This window comes from Natator depressus, chromosome 1 (assembly GCF_965152275.1).
Source record: "Natator depressus isolate rNatDep1 chromosome 1, rNatDep2.hap1, whole genome shotgun sequence".
NCBI lineage: Eukaryota > Metazoa > Chordata > Testudines > Cheloniidae > Natator > Natator depressus.
Window position 1 is genome coordinate 159,662,454 of NC_134234.1, and position 22,030 is coordinate 159,684,483.

At 44.1% G+C, this 22,030-nt stretch overlaps 1 protein-coding gene and 1 long non-coding RNA gene across 3 annotated transcripts in view; one reads left to right on the forward strand and one right to left on the reverse strand.

Moving 5' to 3' along the window:
* Positions 1–676: 676 nt before the first annotated feature.
* Positions 677–21,876, forward strand: LOC141997697 (uncharacterized). The gene is made up of 6 exons (XR_012641761.1): positions 677–1,975; positions 6,303–6,387; positions 6,553–7,096; positions 8,754–8,925; positions 9,489–9,663; positions 21,225–21,876. It is a non-coding gene; the product is annotated as an uncharacterized LOC141997697 (long non-coding RNA).
* Positions 16,911–22,030, reverse strand: part of TTC3 (tetratricopeptide repeat domain 3) — a 132,191-nt gene continuing 127,071 nt past the window's right edge. For both annotated transcript variants that reach the window (XM_074970107.1, XM_074970115.1), the window contains 2 exons: positions 20,139–20,231; positions 16,911–18,867 (listed from right to left, as the gene is read on the reverse strand). In XM_074970107.1, the coding sequence (XP_074826208.1) occupies positions 18,760–18,867; positions 20,139–20,231 (201 nt within the window). In that variant the 3' untranslated portion in view covers positions 16,911–18,759. The remainder of the gene's footprint in view (positions 18,868–20,138; positions 20,232–22,030) is intronic.

The window sequence follows — 22,030 nt, forward strand, 5'->3', positions numbered from 1 at the left end:
ATCAGGGAAATCTCTGACTGTACTAGTTAGAAAGCTCATACTTAAAAGGATGGGATCTGTAATCAGCAATCCACCCTCAAAAGTACTTTGGACTGTAGCAAGGGAGAGGGGCAGTAGTAAATGATTAGTACACGTCAACACCCAGCTAGCTCTTTGATGCTGGTTTTGCAGTTTCCAAATAGAAGACAGTCCTATCTAGCTGACTTCAAGTAAGTGAGATTTGGGAACTAGCATTGAGCAGTTTTCAAAGTTTTGCTTGTTTTAGTTCTGGAACACTAGAATACACTTCTGCACCAAGAGGTGAAGTCTGCTGCAGTAGAACTGCAGAATACATGGAGTCCTTGCTGTAGTGAAGTCTTAGATACTATTGTGACAAGTGCTTTTTAAAAATGTGAATGAATACACTAATCTTAGTCGCTGAAGGACCTGCACTGCAAAACCAGCAGTTCACAGATTCATATCAGCCAGCACTGGGGGGCAAACATGGCCTATTCTAAAGTTGTGTTATTGGAAGTAGGGTAGTTGCTGATTGTGCAGGGGCTCTTAGGGTGAGGAGCTGCCATACTCTTCCTACACCCTGCAACCCACAACAATGGAGAGGAGCTGGAAACACATTGTCATCACCAAATACTGATTCAATTACTACTGGTCCCTCCACCCATCCAGACCCCTTCCCCACCCCCCTCTGGAGCACTCACCTCACCTCACCTCTTTTATCTCCATCTGCTTTTTTTCCTTTTTTTCCCTTCTGATACTGGATGAGTCTGGGATGGGGGCAGCTGGGAGTCTCATTCCCAGCCTCTAGGCCAGTGGTGCAGCAGGAAGCCTTACATGCAAGGGTGTGGTGCTGGGGAGCAGGGCTGATCGCTCCTGATCCTTTAAGGAGGCAGTGGGAGAGTGGAGAGATTGGAAAAAAGGAGCTTTGCCCGCTCTACATGCTGAGGAAGGAAGAAAGCCTCATAACCCGAGTAGCAGCTCTGATTGGCTGCATAGCCTGGTGGGTTTTCCTTCTAAACTCGGAGGAGAACCTGAAAGCTCGCAGTATTAGCAGCCCCCCTCCACATATTTGCATACACAGAAAAACCTAGCATTGCTTTCCCATCCCCCATCAGCAAGATCTTCACCACCTTTCAGGCCTGTCTGGAGGCAGCAGGACTTCTTCATTCCCAGCAAGGGGCCCAATCTTCACCTCTCGGGGCGGGTGCGGAGGAGGAGCCAGAAGAAAGCAGCTGCATGGAGCTGGGCAGTGGCTATTGTGAGAGCTGACAGTCTGGGCAAGCAGCTGATTGATTGGCCCTGGGGTTGGGGGCGAGACTAGACAAGCACAGCCAATGAGTTGGGTGTTGTCCCACTAGGGATTTATACCATATCAACCTATAGAGTTGGCAGAGCTGAGACTGACAAAACTGGATTACTTAACAGTGGACTTTTAAGGTAAAGCGTTATAATATCTGAGATTGCTTTAGGATGGGCTCTTCAGCTAAGGCCGTTGCTCGGTAAGGGTGTGTGTGGCCACTTGTACAGGTTTCACTGGGTATTGTACCGTTCAAGCATGCTTTCCAAAACTGCTCTGAAAACCAACCCCACTTTAAGCTACCACTGCGCTTCACCATCCTCCTAGCTGTGGCGCTCTGAGGAGGACTGTTGAAGGGGGGGAGGAGAGGGAGTTCTGCAGGAAGAGCAGCGCTAACTCCAGAGCAAGGTGGGAAGAGATCTCAACGCGGAATACAGACAGTCATAACAAGCGGAATTTTTTAAATTGAAGTCTGCCCTGCGTTTGACCGTGTGGAAACACAACAAATACTACTCCTGGGGGAGCGTGTGCCATGCAGAATTTTTCCCTCAGAAAATGCATTCCGCAGTTACTCCTTTTGCCCACCTGGGGCTGCTGTAGCACCAGAACAGACTGCAGCTGCAGACAGGGAAGAGAAAGACGCTGCCTTCCTCACAGTGCCCGGCCTATGCGGCCGGCCAGGTCAGTGCATTGGGTTATGGGGGGATGGACAGCATGAGGCTGCTGGGGGGGGTGTCTACAGACTGGAGTTCAGAAGGACAGACTGGGTAAGGGCTGAATGGGGGTGGGGGTGCAGGGCTGGAATGGGAATGGGGTGCAGGAACACACAGGGATAGTGGAGTAGCTGAGTAGGGGCACAGGGTGGGGGTGCAGGGCCATGTGTGGGGAGGGGGTTGTCTGAATGGGGGTGCAGGGCAACAGGGGGAGGGGGTAGCTGAATGTGGATGCAGGGCCACAGGGGGACAGGTGGCTGGGGGTTGAGGGGCCATGCAGGGACAGGGGGAGAGGTGGCTGAGTGGGGGTGCAGGGCTGCGTGGGGGGCGGCTGAGTGGGGAGTGCAGGACCACATATGGACAGGTGGAGGAGGTGGCTGAGTGGAGGTGCGGAGACACGTGGGGGGAGGGAGATGCAAGGATGCATAGGGATGGGGGGAGGATGGGTGGCTGAGTGGGGGTGCAGGGACACATTGCGGACGGGCAGATGTACCTGACTGAATGAGAACAGCTAAGGATGAGCCAAGATTTGCAGAGTGGAGGCTCCCTAACATTCCGTTCCAACCCCCAAAAAAGTCTTTACTATACTTCTCCCACCCACACCCAACAACCCTCCATGTTCAGACCCAGGCTCCTTCCCAGCAATTACTTCCCTCTCCCTCAGCTCCTCCATTACCCCTGACTCCCCCAAGACTTTGCACTGCTTCTGAGGGGTGCAGGAAATGTGTTTCTGTATTGTTGTTTAAATGAATTATTACTCAGAGTTCTGTATTAATAGGACTAGTAGGGAATCTATTTGTCAAAAAACATTTCCTGACTCTTTTTTGTTGTCTGTATTGTTACAGACATACTTGCTGACAGGTATTTTGAAATAAATGACCAAAGTAATTGAAACTGGTGTGATTATATTGTGTTATTTTGACAAATAAAATATGTAGAACTGCAGAATTTTAAAACGTGCTCAGAATTTTTAATTTTTTGGAGCACAATTCCCCCAGGAGTAAAATAAGTTACAGTAATCACAGAGCAGGATAATTCCCCCTCTAAATTAAAGCATGTTATTCCAAGATAAAACTGTAGTGGGACTCTAGAATTGAGCTAAAGTTATCCTAACAAAACTTTGGAAGCTACATCATCTTAATGACAGTAATACAGTATTTCCTACCACCACTGAGTGATCTAAATTCTTATGTAATGCTCCTTGCAAAAGCAGCAGCCATCAGACAGACATGTTTGTTCCACTGTGTCACTGCATGCATAATTTGGATTTCAAAGACTGCGTTGGCCTTAGTCAGAGTCCTTTCATAAAGTTGCTAACTCTTTAGCTAACAAAGAAGATCAGATAAAGAACCAAAGTAAATACAATTCATTGGTTTTGATTATATCTGATATGAACAACGTTTGCTTAAAACTGACATACAAAAAACCTCTGAATGGGAAATTTTTAAAATCAAAGAAATTTTAAAGAGAACCCCACACAATTTGATCGTTTTAGAAATATCTAGTATTCTCCTCATGTTATTCAGTTGCAGCCACCAGGGTGGATTGATTAAAATCTGAGCGATTTTAATCATGATTTAAATCAGCAAACAGGAAATCTTGATTTAACTCATCATTTTTAATCTTTTGCATTTGTACTTCTTAATTTTCCTAAAGAAAGCTTGATTCTCATTGATTGACAACCATTATAATATGTGATTTGCAACTAAATATAGCCAAATTTGGTTCTTTTATTTTCTAACCAGGAGGCTATGATATCAATACGCATTTATTTAAGCTATTATGTAGATTCTCACATTTATTCAGATTCTTTATTTTGTTAGAAAATGGTGAATGATGCATTTCTTATTTACGCAATGATTAATTTTTTTACTTGTGTTTTGTGTCAAAATCTATTTGGATAGAAATTAAAATTCAATTAAAAATGCACGAAACCAGCATTTTGAATTTTTTTTATTATTTAATAAAACTACCTTAAATGTCCTGAATATGTCAGAAAATTATTGAAATGGTTTGCATTGAAAATTAACTGGTTTATTAAAGAAAGGAAGTATTATCTGTAGTTAGTGAATTGAATTGATGGCCACCATGCCATCTAAAATCTTGAACTAGTAGAGTTCATCCTCTCATACGTCATTTTTATTCATAGATTGGTAGAGGAAAACAAGCTTCCCTAGTTTTCCAGATCCCAACTGATTTCTTAACTTTGAATTAACTCGTTGAACAAACTTAAATGAAAAAAATACTCTTTCTGCACCTGCAGAAGAGGCTATTGCTGTCAAAAGGTGTTTTAGCATTGCAACAAACCCTGGTTTCAGGTGCTTAGCCAGTGGTTTCTACCAGTTCAGTGCTTTTGACTTTCTTTAAAACTTATCAGCAAAGATATACTGCTTAATATTATTGTTTTAAAATAATTTAAATGACTGTAATAGTTTCTAGTAAATGTAGGCATTAACGTGGGTTGTCAATTTCAAATTTTACTTTTAAATAATTTTGGTATTTTTTGAGAGTAAACCTAGATTTCATTTAAATCCAGAAAATGTGATTTAAAAAAAAAAATTATTTTGAATCATATATGTTTGTCCACACTACTGGCAACTATACCTAGGAGCATCACTGGGTAAATGTTGAAAATTATGACTTTCTTTTTTTAAAAATAATTACAAAAGTGTTGCCTGTGACTGTATGGTGTTTTGTTGGTACAGTGAAGCAGAAAACTTTCTTCTACATAAAAGAATATATATAGATTTGCCACTGAGTCTGCAGTGCTTCTCTAGTGACATCTCTCAGAAGGAGAAGAATCCATTAACTGTTTTAAGGATGTGAGGTATGACCTTAGGGAAGTATTTGCACCGACTCATCACCAAGTGTTAGATTTACTGGGAGTGATGCACTGTGGGGAGATTTTTGCCTCACTGTACCAAGTTTAGTTGGCACAGACAGGCAATTATTTCCAGCATGACAGTTACTTGAGTGGAATTTCAAATACTTATTACAAATGAGGGCACAACGCTCCAGCAAAGGAAATATGCATAGGCTGCCTCCTCAGGGGCAACATGTCTCTGTGGAACTAGAAGAAACTTTGTAAGCAATGAAACAGATTATAGTTAAAGCAGATGCAATAACTACCTGAGTATTTTGTGACTTTTGTCTTGCTAGCATGTGATGAGATTGCTGTTCCTGTGGAAGACATGGTGGCTACAGCCAAATTGCGGCCACTTCATTCAGTCACCAGGAGGCAGTATGGAGAGATTGGACAAAATGTTAGGGGGCAGCTACTGCACAGTTTGCAATTTTTCTTCAGTTAGACATAGTGGGGTCGGAAAAATAGTGTCATGCCCTGAAAGAGGGCGGGATAAATGCCCCCACCCCCACCCCGATGATCAAGAGCAGAGTGGTGCTGCTCCTCCTCCTTGGGGAAGAGGGAGCGTAGGCCGGCGTTGCTGAGGTTCCACACCCCGTGTTGGGCTAGGCACCTGGAGAGTTAGGAGTTACAACTTCAGGAAGTGCTTGTGTGTGCCCTTGTACTGGAGCTGAGAGAAGGGAGAGGAAGTTGGAGGGTTCCCTCAGAAAACATGGCCCGCTCCAAGTGATGTGGATCTTTAGAAAGACTGCTGCTCATGGCGATAGAGACAGCACTCATAGTGCAGAATCCTGACCAGGCTTCCTTAATATTCATCTCATTGTCTCTGGGTATGCCTGTGGTGCCCACTACTATGTTAGAACTGGGTACATTCTGCATCTCTATTTGTATGAATATCTTAAGGAATGTAATTGCTGCAATCATATTCTGGGTCTTAACTGCTGCCCCATTCACAACTGAATGACTCTACCTTGTCTGTGTGGATGTTGGAGTCAATTCAGTACTGTTTCTGGGATATTCCAACCCACCACTACATCCCTCCTTTCTGCCTACAGCATAGGAACAAGTCTGGTGATCCAGCAATCTCCTACCTTTGTTTTTTTCACCCTTTATTTATTTTTGGACAGGAGCGGGCTCTCTCTCCAGCCTGTCAGCACCTGGGGAACACATCGGTTTTTTACTTCCTTAGCTGCACTGGCTCCTTCCCGCTCCTTCATGGCAGAGCAGTCCAAAGAGCATCAGGGAAAACCCAAGCAGTTCTCTATTTGTGAAGCAACTCTTTTTCAGACACTGAGAGACTGAACTATGCCTTAGCTGCCCACAGCCCACCAACCCTCACTCTGCTAGGACAGAGCTTTGAGACAAAAGGAGAATGAACTCCAAGAGGCACCAAAGGCAGCTCTCTCTCTTAATTTTAATTCCTGTTCCTCAGCTGAAGAGGAGCAGCTTTCAGAATGCAACCACGAGGGCGGGGGGGATTCTGCTGCACAGCTTCGCTCCTCACTCCTCACTAACAGGTAACACCTCTCACCTGTGGAATTGGGGGGCAGCCCACTGTTGCTGCTGGAGCCTCCAGCTCAGCTCACCAGCAATAATTCTTCCAACAAGGGAACATGTTGGCAGTTCAGTTTCTTCTGATTGCTTTGTTTTATGTAATTTAACTTTGATTTGTTTTCATGCAGCAGCGACTTCAGTTCAGCTTCTTCCGGAGCCACTCTCACCCCTTAGCACAGCGGCAGTGAAGGCCTCCAAGCATTGAGCCATATGTATGAAGTGGCACAGGCAGCTCCCCAGTAGCTTCAGCGAGTGAGCTATGTCACTCCCAGACTGCTGCGCTGGGCATCACAACATGGGGAGTAGATGGCCAGCCCTCAGTGGAGAAAGAGGTGGTTAGGGACTATTTAGAAAAGCTGGACGTGCACAAGTCCATGGGGCCGGATGAGTTGCATCCAAGAGTGCTAAAGGAATTGGCAGATGTGATTGCAGAGCCATTGGCCATTATCTTTGAAAACTCGTGGCGAACCAGGGAAGTCCCAGATGACTGGAAAAAGGCTAATGTAGTGCCAATCTTTAAAAAAGGGAAGAAGGAGGATCCTGGGAACTACAGGCCAGTCAGCCTCACCTCAGTCCCCGGAAAAATCATGGAGCAGGTCCTCAAGGAATCAATCCTGAAGCACTTAGACGAGAGGAAAGTGATCAGGAACAGTCAGCATGGATTCACCAAGGGTAGGTCATGCCTGACTAATCTAATCGCCTTCTATGATGAGATTACTGATTCTGTGGATGAAGGGAAAGCAGTGGATGTATTGTTTCTTGACTTTAGCAAAGCTTTTGACACGGTCTCCCACAGTATTCTTGTCAGCAAGTTAAAGAAGTATGGGCTGGATGAATGCACTATAAGGTGGATAGAAAGTTGGCTAGATTGTCGGGCTCAACGGGTAGTGATCAATGGCTCCATGTCTAGTTGGCAGCCGGTGTCAAGTGGAGTGCCCCAGGGGTTGGTCCTGGGGCCGGTTTTGTTCAATATCTTCATAAATGGTCTGGAGGATGGTGTGGATTGCACTCTCAGCAAATTTGCGGATGGTACTAAACTGGGAGGAGTGGTAGATACGCTGGAGGGCAGGGATAGGATACAGAGGGACCTAGACAAATTGGAGGATTGGGCCAAAAGAAACCTGATGAGGTTCAATAAGGACAAGTGCAGGGTCCTGCACTTAGGACGGAAGAACCCAATGCACCGCTACAGACTAGGGACCGAATGGCTAGGCAGCAGTTCTGCGGAAAAGGACCTAGGGGTGACAGTGGACGAGAAGCTGGATATGAGTCAGCAGTGTGCCCTTGTTGCCAAGAAGGCCAGTGGCATTTTGGGATGTATAAGTAGGGGCATAGAGAGCAGATCGAGGGACGTGATCGTTCCCCTCTATTCGACATTGGTGAGGCCTCATCTGGAGTATTGTGTCCAGTTTTGGGCCCCACACTACAAGAAGGATGTGGATAAATTGGAGAGAGTCCAGCGAAGGGCAACAAAAATGATTAGGGGTCTGGAACACATGACTTATGAGGAGAGGCTGAGGGAACTGGGAATGTTTAGTCTACGGAAGAGAAGAATGAGGGGGGATTTGATAGCTGCTTTCAACTACCTGAGAGGTGGTTCCAGAGAGGATGGTTCTAGACTATTCTCAGTGGTAGAAGATGACAGGACAAGGAGTAATGGTCTCAAGTTGCAGTGGGGGAGGTTTAGGTTGGATATTAGGAAAAACTTTTTCACTAGGAGGGTGGTGAAACACTGGAATGCGTTACCTAGGGAGGTGGTAGAATCTCCTTCCTTGGAAGTTTTTAAGGTCAGGCTTGACAAAGCCCTGGCTGGGATGATTTGATTGGGGATTGGTCCTGCTCTGGGCAGGGGGTTGGACTAGATGACCTCCTGAGGTCCCTTCCAACCCTGATATTCTATGATTCTATGTCCTGCTGCCCCAAGCTGCCAATCTTCACTCTGGCAGGGCCAGGGCCTCAGACCCCACCCACAGCCACAACTCCGCTGTGGTAGGCTGGACCACGAACATGAGGATTCCTGCGGAAAGGAGAACCCCTCACAGGGCTAAGTCTTGCAAACTCCAGAGGCTCCAGGACCCAAAAAGACAAAAGCAAACATCCCCTTCATTAAGGCAATTCATATTGTTAATGAGCAAGTGGTGTAAAAATCACAGGTTAAACCTTCTCCTTCACCTTTTCTCCCTGGAGGGGAAGGTGTGCTGGGGCTTTTCTCCTAAACTGAAGCTCTCCCCGTGCTCTGTATCAGGTTCACTGCCCTTCCCCCGCATGTTGCAGCATCTCTGGGCAAGTTTCAAGGAGCACTGTAATGGGAGTTGTGCTTTTCTTTCAGCCCACAGCCCCTCATTCTGCCAGGGAAAGGAGCTCAGAGCCTGAAGGAAGGAGTCCCTCTAGATGCACAGACACACACACAGAGGCTGGCCCCACAGTAGCACACAAAGAGCGTGTCAGGAAGAGGACTCCTCATTCCTCATGCAGCTGCACCATTTTGGGATTACAGGGGGGTAAGTGAGAAATCCTTTCCTGTGTTCAAAATTGATCCAGATCTACTGAGTTAAGCCCTGAGTGACCCTAGTTCTTTCCTAAAGTGCTCAGAGGGCTGCTAGCCAGCCTGGGGGAAACAGACAGGCATAATTTCAGGCTCCCCCTCTTTTGGGGTATTCCCACAATTAGGATATTTGACCATAGGCATAGTTTGTACTCCTTTTAGTAACTTTCCATTGCTCCTACCTCACCCCTGATTTCAGAGGATTAAAACTAGACTGGATTTCCAAGGCTTGCACTGCTTTTTAGCATAAGCTTTGTGAGGGTTAAGTACCATCATTATTCTTAAGTATTCCCATTGCCCCTGGCTGGTGTGTACAACACCAGTCAGCAATGGCGGATCCACATACATACATGCATTCATTATACAGCAAGATTTTCATAATACAATTTCATGATATCAATCACAATTCATATATTGTACAGACATAACCCCAATTTTTTTTAAAGGGAGACAAATATATAATTGCTTTTAGGTTTAATGTAACTTCAAGTTATTGTCAATGCTCATCTGTTCCTGGAGTGTTTCTACAGCTTTGGAAGAGCTCCTGTGGACGGTAGCTTGAGTTGAAAGGCAGTGACTCATTTCTGGAACTTGAAAGCACCAACACAAGACTACTTCCAGATTCCACGGGTCAGATGCATTGCCCATTTTTATGAATGAGTACAGAAGCTGCTAGCAGAAAGAAAATTATCTGGTAAGAAACTTCTCATTCTCATTGTCAAATCTGACAGTGTGTAGTAAAATAGTGGCTATGGTTGAAATGCAACCTGGAAAGGATAAGGCAACAGAAAGCCAATGAGGAAATACCTGGCATCCAAATGTAAACTGGAGACTGTCCTCCTCCTACAGTCACCTTTTGAGAACATTATCAGGAAGGAATAGGAAAATACCACCCAGGGCAAAAGCCTCAGCCAACAGGCCACAAAGTTTTACAAAATTTAGGAAAGAACAGTCGTGTTACTTTGCAGTAACTGTAATTCTTTAATATGTGCTGTCCACATGGATTTCATTCCTAGTGCACATGATCCTCATGAATGCAAGACTGGATTCATTTGGCCAGCAGTGTCCATGGGGGCTGCATCTGTGGCCTGGATGTCCTTGTTCCCCCCACTGGTGCTACCACCCTTCAGTTCCTTCTCCAATACTGAATCCCAATTTTGTAGAATTCTGTAGTAGCAAGGAACAAGGGCGGGTCATGGAATTCACATGGACAAGACATCTCGAAGAACCTAAGTTACTGCAATACAAGGAGCCATTTACTCCTTTGACTGTCTGTCCACAGAGATCCCACTTACGGTGACCTTCCAACAATTACCGCCTTGCTTAGAGTTGGTTGCCAGGAGGCCTATTTAAACAAGGATTGTTGAACAGCACTACTAAAATTGGCATCCGATCTAGAAGCCTCAACTAAGGAATGGTGTTGGGTAAAAGTGTATACTGAGCTCCACGTAGCCACCCTACAGATTTCAGAAGCCAGGATAGTACTAAGACTTGACCATACAGGTTACTTGCGCTGTAGTGGAGTACACACTAATCACAGAAGGATCTAATCTGGCTAACTCACTTAGCTTTACGGCAATCTAGTTGAGGCTGTTCTGCTTAGGACCAGAATGGTCTGAATTTCAGTTGAACAGCTTCTTGTGGTGACAGTTAAACAGCCAGCACCCAGGCTGGTAGGTGTAATGATATGATGCTGGGGACAGGATCTGACTCTAGTTCTGCAAGACAGTTGGGTATGGCAGGTAACTGGAAAGAGGACTGCGTTGACAGGCTCACCAGATCAGAGTACCAAAACTTCCTGGCCCATCTTGGGCCTACCCTGATCATCAGTTCTGTCTTGCCTCAGTTTCCTCAGAACACACTGTATCATGGGGATGGAGGGAAGGCATACACTGGACCCAGTGTTCATGGGATAAGAAAGGCATCTTCCAGGGAACGTAGGCTTGCACTCCTTCGGGAACAAAATGAGTGGCATTTCTTGTTCTGATCTCTGGCAAACATGTCTATTGTTGGGAATCACTACTTGTAAAAGACCAAGACCTTCTGCAGGATTGAGTTGTTGAGACAGCACTTGTGGGTGTCTGAGAATTGTCTGCTGAGGATCTCCTAGTGCAGTGGTTCTCAAACGTTTGAACTGGTGACCCCCCCTTATAAATTAAAAAAACGTTTTAAATATATTTAACACCATTATAAATGCTGGATGCCAAGTGGGGTTTGGTGTGGAGGCTGACAGCTCGTGACCCCCCATGTAATAACCTCGTGACCCCCAGTTTGGGAACCCCTGTGCTAGTGAGTTCCAAACACCTGAAAGATAGAGGGCCAATGGCATGCTGTGATGATGAATACACCAAGTCCAGAGCCAAATGGCTTCCCTGTCTAACACAATGCATAGCTGAGCTGTTGCCTGTCAGGACGTGGACTGTGGTTCCCGAAGTAAAGACAGGAATGCTTTAGACCCAGAGTGGATGGCTCTTAGTTCCAGGATATTTATGTGCAGATGAACTTCCTGAGGTAACCACAGGCCCTCTATCTGTAGGAGATCCAAATGAGCCATCCCTGCCTGGAGGCATCTGTCACCAGAGTCTTGGTGCAGAGAATAGCACTCCCATGCATACCTGAAGAGGGTCTTTTCACCAGTTAAATGAGGAGAGGACTTCTTGTGGGACCAAGAGCTGGATGTCCATGTGACATTTGCTGGAGAAATACACTGATTTCAACCACCTTTGCAGGGAAGTCTGACAAATTGCATCATGTATGTGCATGCGGTCATGGTGTCTGAGAAGTCTGAGGCACGCTCTAACTGATGTCTGTGTGAGTTTGAAGTTGGTTGATGAGGTCTACTATAGTTTGGAACTTTTCTTGCAGAAGATAAGTTCTCATCATCTTTGAACCTACCACAGCTCTATGAACTCCATACTTGCAGTCAGAGAAAAATCTACGCTCATTCTATCTGTGTTGACGCTCAGTGTGGTAAGAAGCTGTAGAATTACTTACAACAGAGTTGACAGGTTTCAGAGTAGCAGCCGTGTTAGGCTGTATTCACAAAAAGAAAAGGAGTACTTGTGGCACCTTAGAGACTTGTTAGTCTCTAAGGTGCCACAAGTACTCCTTTTCTTTAAACAGAGTTGGTCTCCTGTTGGACTGATCTTCCCCATATCAATCAGTCAAAGTAGGGGTAGACCTTGATACCCTGTCTCCTTAAGTGAGCTTCCACATCTGTCAAGCACTTGAACTCCCATGGTGCAATCTAGAATGGGACACCATCCGCCTTTCCAATTTAGGATGAGAAAATAATGGGAGTAAAATCATTTGTACCTTAACTGAGGACACCACCTCCACTCCTTTAAGATGTGGGATACCGTTTAGCTCTTGTTTCAACAGTACTTCCTTAGATTTACTGAAGAGGGATGGGGAAGGAAGGTAGCAATAGTAAGGGTCTAGAACTGCAGTCAGTATCCTGTACTGATAATTTCTAGGACTCACTGGTGTGTGGTGATTCCAGTCCAGGCTTCCTGCGGAAAAAGGAAGGTTATACCAAAAGAAAGAGGGATGGTACAAATCCTCCAAAGGTTCTGCCAGACTCTTGACTGTGGTGTCAAAACCTGCTGGCGAGATGAATATGAAGAATAGTTCTGGAACCTCTGTAGGACTAGCTTGATAGCTCTGAGCTCCAACAGCTTTAATGCTCTGGTTCTTTTCCTTGGCTTGCTAAGCTCCTTGTGCTATCCTGGGCCCAGGTGAGCTCCCCATCCTGTGAGGCTGGCATTCGTTGTGAGTATGTGGGGGTCTGGAAGGCATGTGTGAAGACCCTTGCGAACATTTTGTGGAATTTTCCATCATCTTAGAGAGTCAGCATCTGGTTTGGAACCAGTACCTGATCTTGCAGGTGAATGATTCCATACTTTCAGGTGCCTCCAGGCCTGTCCTCTGATATAGGCCCCTTGCTCATGAGGTGATTTCTGTACACAAAACCAAGAGGCGCAGTAGCTGTAGATAATTAGGATTGGCCTTGCACACTTTACCAACATGGATATCAGGTTCTGAATCTTGTGGAATCTGTCCAATCCAGGGCGGGCTCTAGGATTTTGGCCGCCCCAAGCAAAAAAATTTTTTGCTGCCCCCGCTTTTTTTTGTGCCCTCCCCCCATCCCCGGCTCTGCCCCAGCTCCACTCCTTTCCAACCCCTTCCCCAAATCTCCAGCCCCGCCTCCTCCCCCAGGCGTGCCGCATTCCCCCCCCATTGCTTCCTGCGGCTCCCCCCCACCGCAACTCCCCGCCCTAGCTCACCTCCGTTCCGTCTGCTCCCCTGAACATGCCGCCGCTCTGCTTCTCCCCCCTCCCTCTCAGGCGAGGGAGAGGCAGTGCGTTCAGGGGAGCAGGCGGAGGCGAGCTGGGGTGGCGGGGGCACATTTCTAGGGGTGGCAGGGCCGGCGCCGGGATGCCACCCCTAGAAATGTGCCGCACCAAGCACCTGCTTGTTTTGCTGGTGCCTAGAGCCGGCCCTGCCTTTCGCTACAGCAGTGCTCCCAGATGAACTCTCTTTATGGAGGAAGTCCAGGAGCTCTTCTTGGTATTTATCACTAATTGATGTGCGTGAAGCAGATCCAGCATCCGGATTGTAGTACAATGTGCCACTGCTTGGGTCAAAGCTCTAATCAAAATGTCATCCAGGAGCGGGATATAGTGAGTGCTCTGAATCCTGAATTTGGCTTCATCAACACCATCTTGGTAAAGACCCTGGGGGCCAGCAAATGGCCAGAGGGTAGCATTTGGTTCTGGTAGCAAGCCGTGATGTATGTGAATCTCAGTAGTCTGTGGTTACATGGCCATATGGGAATGTGCATCTGCTAGAATCACAGAAGCAAGGAAGTCCCCTTGAGACAGGGATATCTGAAACTAGAGACTCCATCCACAATCTTGTCATCTTCATCCGTTTGTTGAGCCACTTGAGATGCTGGATGGCTCAAACAACATCTAGACAATGAAGAAAGTGGAGTATTATCCTAAGAATCTTGCTTCTGAAGGAACCTTTCCTATTTCTCCTATGTCCTGGAGATGTGAGATTTCATTAACAACAGCTCACATTTAATGGAGGTCGTTCAAGATGGGGGAGTGGATGAAGACAGGATGGGATGAAGTCCTTAGTATCTGTAACCAGGGCTGGCGTTAGACTTGCTGGGGTCTGGGGCCAAAGCCCAAGCCCCACTGCTCAGGCCCAAAGCTGAAGCCAAAGCCCAACGGCTTCAGCCCTGGGCAGCGTGGCTCAGGTTATAGGCACCCTGTCTGGGACTGAAGCCCTGGGGTTTTGGCCCTCCCCACCCAGGACAGCAGGGTTTGGGGGAGCTCAGTTCCCCTCTCCTGGGGTCGTGTAGTAATTTTTGTAGTCAGAAGGGGGTCAGGGGCAATGAAGTTTGAGAAACCTTGGTATATCTGTAATGGCATTTTTTGCTTGCAACTTAGATATGTGTGTGCCTATTTATGCACTTACTCTGGTCAGATATTTCCAGTTCCTCCCTGATTATGTCCTCTTGGATGGGTACAATGGGATTGCTGTCTGTCTCAGATTTCGAAGACAGGTATTTGCCTTTAAGCTTGTCAGTGCAGTGTGTGCGCCTCGCCCAGGTTGGATCCAGAGTGTGGATACAACCTGTTTGGACATGGGGGTGAAACAACCACCTTGTTGCATTTTTTTATGCCCTGCTCAGAGCCTGAATCTGAGGGCTCACCTCTCTCAGTGGAGGAGGTAGTGTTTGAGGCAGAGGACAAAACTTAGTTTTGTTTTAAATGCCGTTGCTTTTCCTTTTAGCTCTTTTTGGATTTTTTTTGCCTTTTTGGTCGAGTTTGCTGGTGTTGCTGCCCTGCTATGGTCAGGGCACAGGCTTTTGCAGCTTGCTCTGTATGGTACCTTGAGCCCTCTGGATCTCTCTCTCAGGGTCCCTCTCCCCCTGCCCAGGGAATGGGGTTCATTGCTAGAGTTTCCCCAGTTTGAGCTGGGACAAATGGGAGCTGAGTACAAGCCCTGCTTCTCTCCCTTCAGGGAATTTTAGGGGTGTGTGTGGGGCTGGAGCCTGAGCCCTTTAGGGGTTTTTTCCTTCTGGTGTTCTGTCCAAGCTGGCTGGCTAAAGTCCTCCTTGTCCGTGGAGTCTCTCCCTGGTCTGCTCAGCAACACTGGATCATGCTTTTCTGGGTTGGAGTTGCAGCTTCTTGGGGACAGGGTGGGAACCCAACAAGCCTGTCCAACACAGCCCCACCCCCTAGAAGTGCAAGAGTCGGTTGGCTGAGAACAGGCAGGGCATAATTTGCCTTCCAAAAAGCCTGTAAAAGCTTCCTCACAAATAGACCACTGCATGGATTTAGCTCGATGTTTGCACGTCAGTTCTGCCAGGCCGGAAGTGGGGGCGGAGATCACCCCACTGCACAACCAGTCCAGGAGAAGAAATGGTGCATGCTACAGCCTGAAAAAATGGGTAAAGCTGGGAGCAAACTGAACAGTCACTTGACTGCTGCCACAGAGGCAGAAGATCTGGCAATAAGCTGCATAAGGGGGCATGACTTGAACAGGTTGTGCCACAGCTGTGAGCTGCCTCTGGAAACTGCACCCAGGAGGGCAATAATCCATAATATATTGTAATTGTGGGAGATACTGGGCTTCAGAATGTCAGTGCTGGAAAACTTGATGCTGAGGACACAGGTATATAGAGAGTATCTACACTGAGTGCTGGTGCTTAGGAGTGTGTACCAAAGGGACTGTGGTCTGCAGAGCTGGATGACACTGGAGTCACACAGTACATCGTGCATGTTGCGGTGTTGGAGGGACCCAGTCTGGAGTCTTTACTACTTTTTGACTGTGATGCCTGAGATGCATCCAAGAAATGGTGACTTGTTTCTTGGTTTAACAAGCACTGAAGAAGGTGACCTATGCTTAGGCTTGTCTTTGGAAGTCCTCCCCCAGTACAAGGTCGACTGCATCAAGGAGGCCTGTTGTGCCCTTCAAATCTCAGAAACTGACAACTGAAGTTTCTGGTCAAGGAGGCAGCCCAGGAGCTCAGGGCAGAAGCACATTTCACAGGGGTGCTAACAGTAATGGACTGCTTGAGGGTTTATCCCGTGGCCACCCCTCTCTTTTAAGAGTCTGAGGTGAGCTTCGTTGGGCACTCCAATAGAAAGCTTTAAGTGGGCATCCCTTGCCTTCTGAGTCCACTTCAAGAAGTGGTGTCAGATAGAACAATGATCCAGGATATATTCTTCTCCAAAATCAAAAAGGCATCTAGAGTGCCAGTTATTCAGAGACATAGAAATGCCACATTAGGGACAAGATTTAAACATCAGAGATTTAAGTTCTGCCACGAAGTCTAAGGCCCCTGTATGGAAAACTGTACTTAATGTAATAAAATTAACAACAAATTGTTTTGTGTCGTTTTGCCCACTGGCAATATAAAAACAAGCTAACTACAACTAAGTAACTACTCTAATGAGGTGTAAGTATGGGGAAGAAGGTGGATAGAGCCCAAGTTCTGTCTCAGTGCTGAGGTGGTTGGCTATGCTCCACCCTTTATGCTTTCATGTTGTTTGGGGGTCGGGGTATGGGCACATCAGGACATCCAGAGTAATATTAGATCTCAGCCAAAGGAAAAAAAGCTGAGATAAAACTCTAGCTGTGATACTTCCTCAACAATATTCTGATTTCTCAGGACCTTAGCTTACCTCCATATCCCCACATCAGTATCACCTATGAAAGTTTGTGTACAACAGGGGTATCAAACTCATTTTGTGGCAAAGTCGTGGATTGGGAGAGAGGTTACTCCTAAGAAAGAAAATCTTTATGTTTAGGTAAGATGTGAGTTCCTAATCAGTAGAAGTAATAACTTAGTTCATAGTTACATATGTAAAACACATGGACTTATACAAAGAAACCACACATTTTAGATGTAGAAATAATTTTACTTGATCACAAGCCTCAAATTAACATTAAACATACTAAATTGATTACAAAGTAGATTTAACAAAAAAACTTCAAAAGAAGTATAAATAGGCTGTGTATTGGGAGAGGATTATTAGATATTTTATTTCATGTAACCAGTCAACTTTAATACTCTTGACGTTTTCACAGTCTGAAATGTTTAGTGGTATGTAGCCTAGTTTTGGTTGTCAGGTTGCTATGACAAGTTACTCAGCAATTAACAACTCTGAGCAGATTTTTTTTTTTTTTTTTTTTTTTTTTAAAAAGGTGTCTCAATTGCAAGCACTTTGTGATTGAGGGGTCAATTCAAAAAGACCAACACTAAACTTAGTTCAGATAAACATTTTAGACTGGTTCAATAAAAAATAATTTAACAAATCTAATTTTCCAGATGCATTTACCCCATACATATCAGAGAACAAGAAATAAGCCAGTGTCCAGGCACAGAATACAATTTCAATTTAAATATTAATGAGGATACTTGATTCATCTTCAAAAAAATAACATTTACAGTTAGAGGAAAATGTAAGTTCTTATATCACTTTAAACAAAAATCAGAAACTGCATGTAGCAGCAGAAATTTAAACCACACAGTGAGTTAGAGAAAAAATAAACATGATAAAAATGAATAAATCATTCGCTTGGAGGTCTACAATCAGAAAACATTAACACATAATAGGGGTTATTCAAAATATAAAATCTAGTCTGATTTAAAATACTTTAATACTGGTTTTGTATAAACCACAACTGTGTGTGGAAACATTATCTGCAGAAAAAAAAATCTCAAGAGTTATCATTTGGGTTCTGAACAAGTTGTGATTTGAAGCCTTTAACTACAATCACTGCTTTGTGTATACATTGGAAATTAATAGATTTGAATCTCATTTTAAAAATAATTAAAAAAATCTTAAACAGTACAGCTAATTAAAACTGAAGTTTTGAAAGACCCTACTTTTCATTATTTAAGCTGTTTGTTTTATTTTGACTGACCAAGCTGAGAAGAAGTTAGTATTTATTTTTTACACTGAAGCAACACTGTAATGTTTGTGTTCCAACTTTGCAGGAGAATGTTAATTAACTGAGCTACTTGGAATTTGATTTCTTCTTCATGTAAACAGCTGATTTTTTTAATAAAAGGACGACAAACTTTTATAAATGCTAGATTTGGAGTCAAATGGTATCTGATCGTGACCTTTTAAAGGTAGAGAAATTTCAAAAAAAGGACAGTCAACCTGTTTAGGTCACAAAAACAATGTTCCTTATTAGCTGTTTATATAATTATATAACCTTTTGCTTGAATTCTCGAGAGATCACTCCATCTTCCAGGGATGAAGCACTTAGGCCTTCCCTTGAGGAAGGTATATTTGGTGGCCTACATGGCTTAGGTATGCCTTTAAAATAAAAAAAATACCCCATGTTTTACCCTGATACACGTGGGATATACATTTTGTTCAGTTTAAACATACAAACCGGATAATTACATAAAAGAAAGCTACATAAAATCCTCTTCAAGATAGCCTATGGTATGTTAATACACACATCCATTTGGCCAGTAATTAGGAAAAAAGCCAGCATTTTCAGTATTAAAAATTAACTGGTTTGATTTTTTTCTTCTAAATTTTAATTGGAATAAAAATGATAATATTTATTTCTCATGACATAGAACACTCAGTGAAATTCTGGCTTCATTGACTTCAACAGAGCCAAGATTGCGCCTGTGTTTCTAGGCAGCACATTACACATATACATTTGTTACCAAGATTATTTATTTTCAGCTACTAATATGAATTGCATCTTCTTGCTAATCTGATTATTAATAGTAAGGCAAGATTTAAGCATGTCGATTTCGTCCAGGAAGCTTAGGGAAATCTTCAGGCAGTAGAGCATGAACTCGACACGTTGGGCATGTATTTTGTGTTTTAAACCAGGTTCCAATACACTGTAAAAGACGGCAAGAGAAATGTCAGAAACCTTTAGTTAATTTCAGCTATACTAAGAGTTTTCAATTTAGTGATAAATACTAACAAAATTACATTATTTAAAAACAGGTAGTTTTCCAAAGCATTCAACCATAAGTTAAGATTTGGTGTTGGGAAAAAAAATCCAGCCTCTGGTTCTATGATGCTACACAGACTATGAGTTTTTTTAAAACCCATTTCTGGTGTACACCAATTACTTTTATTACACTTATTTTTAAGGTTTGGAAACAAAAAGTGCTCAAGGATAGCTTTTCAATCATCAACTTTAATAAAGTCCTACATAATAGTAATGAATGTACTTTAGTATACAATTTTGATTCTTCCTTACTGTAAGAACTTACTATAGATGTTGCTATTTTCATGGGTGTCTACCCTTTTAACAAAATACTGGTAATGAAGCCTGTGTTCCTATTACAGTTCTGGAGTTTGATTGCTAATGGGTAAGGCTAGGATTTGGTCATGCAGGTTGCGGAGGAATCCGTGACTTCCGCAGACCTCCGTGACTTCAGCCCACAGCGGCTGGGAGCTGCAGGCTACCCCACCTCCCTGGAGTGGCAGGGGCCCCCACAGCATGGGGAATTCTCCAGAAGCTCCCCAGTCCCCACAGGGGATCCCAGCGGCTGGAGGTGGGGGTCTCTTCCAGCCACAGCAGGGCAGGGTGCTGGACTCTCCTCCCTCTGTCTTTTTTGTCATGGACATTTTTAGTAAAAGTCAGGGACAGGTCACGGCTTCTGTGAATTTTTGTTAATTGCCCGTGACCTGTCCATTATCTTTACTAAAACGGTCCATGACAAAATTGTAACCTTACTAATGAGCTTAGCATGTCTATAGCACTTTAGTTTTTTGAAGTGATGCAGAAATATGTAATTAATTAGTAACTTTATGAAACTTTGAATAGAAGGGTTGCAGTCAACTTTATTTTTAAGCTTAAATGGTAGTTTAACAAAACCATTTTAGTGTCTAGCTCTCTAAAATACAAGAAAATTTTTCCAACTGAAAATACAAAAGAGGAATATTCTCAAACATACGATGAGTTATTACAAGGGATACAATAAAAATCAATCTATGAATTGCTACTTTAATATCAACATGAAATAATATGAAACTGGGGGATTTTTTGAAAAGGGGGAAGATTTGTTTAACTCAAAAAATATTTTTACACCAGATAGGTAGGTTCAAAAGACTCACAGGTAAATAGTATGAGAATATAAAAAAAATCATTAATCCTTACTCGTCTATGAAAACTGTGTCCACATTCTAGCACACACACATCCTCCTGGCTTAGCTCTTCATGGCATATTATGCAGGGGTCATCATCAGATGTCTAGAGATAAATTATTTTAAATATATATTTTACATAAGGTTAACAACTACTTTAAAAAAAAAAAATCTATCTAGTCAGCTAGTTGTAACACAGTGGGTTGACTGCCTTCCAAACCTAAAACAGGCATAGATCCTGCCCTGACGAGCTTACAACCTATTGTAAACAAACCCATTCCTCCTATCTTTTTTTAAAAGCCCAAAAGAACAGAACAGAATAGTATTTCAAAGTAAATAAATTGTTAACACAAGTGATGCTACTGAAGCCGAGACACCATTACGGAATGCTTTCGAAGACAGAGCACTGAAATTTTCAGGAAAAGGCAAAAAGTTTAGTGATTGAAAGTCTAGGAATCCCATCTCCCATTTTTATTTGCATATTATGGTAATTGCATCCTGCAAGCACCTCAGATAAATCTCGTTCTGCCTTCTCAAATCACCTTATAAATAAATCCTCATACACTATCACACCTGATAGTGCTGTTACATACATTACGCATCTAAAAACAGAGACTAGGAAAGTGAATAATAATTTGAGTATTTCAAAGCACTTTGAAAGTGGGGAAGATATCAAGTAGGGTACCCATCACCATTTTACAGATGAGTATATTGATGCAGGAAGAGCGTAAGGGCTTGCAGATGTAGAGCACTGGGAGTTAAACCAGCCTTCGGAGACCGCAGCATGGAAAATGCTGCCGTGTGTTTACACTGTCAGCTGCAAGCACACTGGCATGGCCACATTAGCAGCTCTTGCAACGCAACAAAGAGCTGTGCAATCCCAGGGTGCAAGTGGCTGCAACGTGCATTTCAAATGGGGATGGAGGGTGGAGTGTGACAGGGAGCGTGTTGTGCGTATGTGGGGGGAGAGTGAGTGTGTTTTGGAGGGCAGAGAGTGTGTCAGCATGCTGTCTTGTAAGTTTGGACAGCAGCAGACCTTCCTCCCCACCTCCCTCTCTCAGCAGCATTCCACAGTAATGGTTGCTTTGTCCCGGAGCAGATAAGCACGCTGGCTGTCAGAAACAGAGCTTTGAAAGGAGATATCCGCATGCCTGCAGCTGAGTTCAAAACAATGAGAAGAGTGGCCACTTGACTTCAGGGGATTATGGGACCTTTCTGGAGGCCAATCACAGCACACTAATGCAACATGCTGTCCACACTGACACCCGGGCGTACCAGCTGGGACGCAGCAAGCGTTATGCCTCTTGTGGAGGTGGATTACCAGGAGCGCTCCAGCTGCAGAGTCCAGGCGCTCTATGTGCCTTGCCAGTGTGGACACCTCAGGAGTTAGGGCGTCCAAGGCTGATTTAATGCGCTCTAACTTGCAAGTGTAGCCAAGCCCTAAGTGACTTGTCTGAAGTTCTGCAGCAAGTTAGTGGCACAGCCTCCAGGAGCAGGACACGGAGAGACTTTCCAGTTCTCTGCTCTGAAGACCAGGGAACACTCAGATAATTGGCTTACAATGCCTAAAGCAACAAGCATTAGAAAAAAGGCATCTCTCATTCGATCTGATGTGTGTGTAATGAAGCTGTGCTGCATTTACTGCCAAGTATTTACAGGCTGTCTCGTTAATTACTGCAATGCACAAAGATCTGATCTGACTAATTAAGGTATTTTATAAAGTATCTTCTAAGAACATTAGTGAAGCAAATGAATACAGATTTTCTTTTTTAAAATATAAAAGTTTTGATTTCTTCATTGAACTTTCTGTAAGATATAATACCTTGACTTAATTAAAAACCATGGAATAATGCATCATAAAATTGCCCTCTTGTGCTTTGATATATCGACTGAATACATATATAT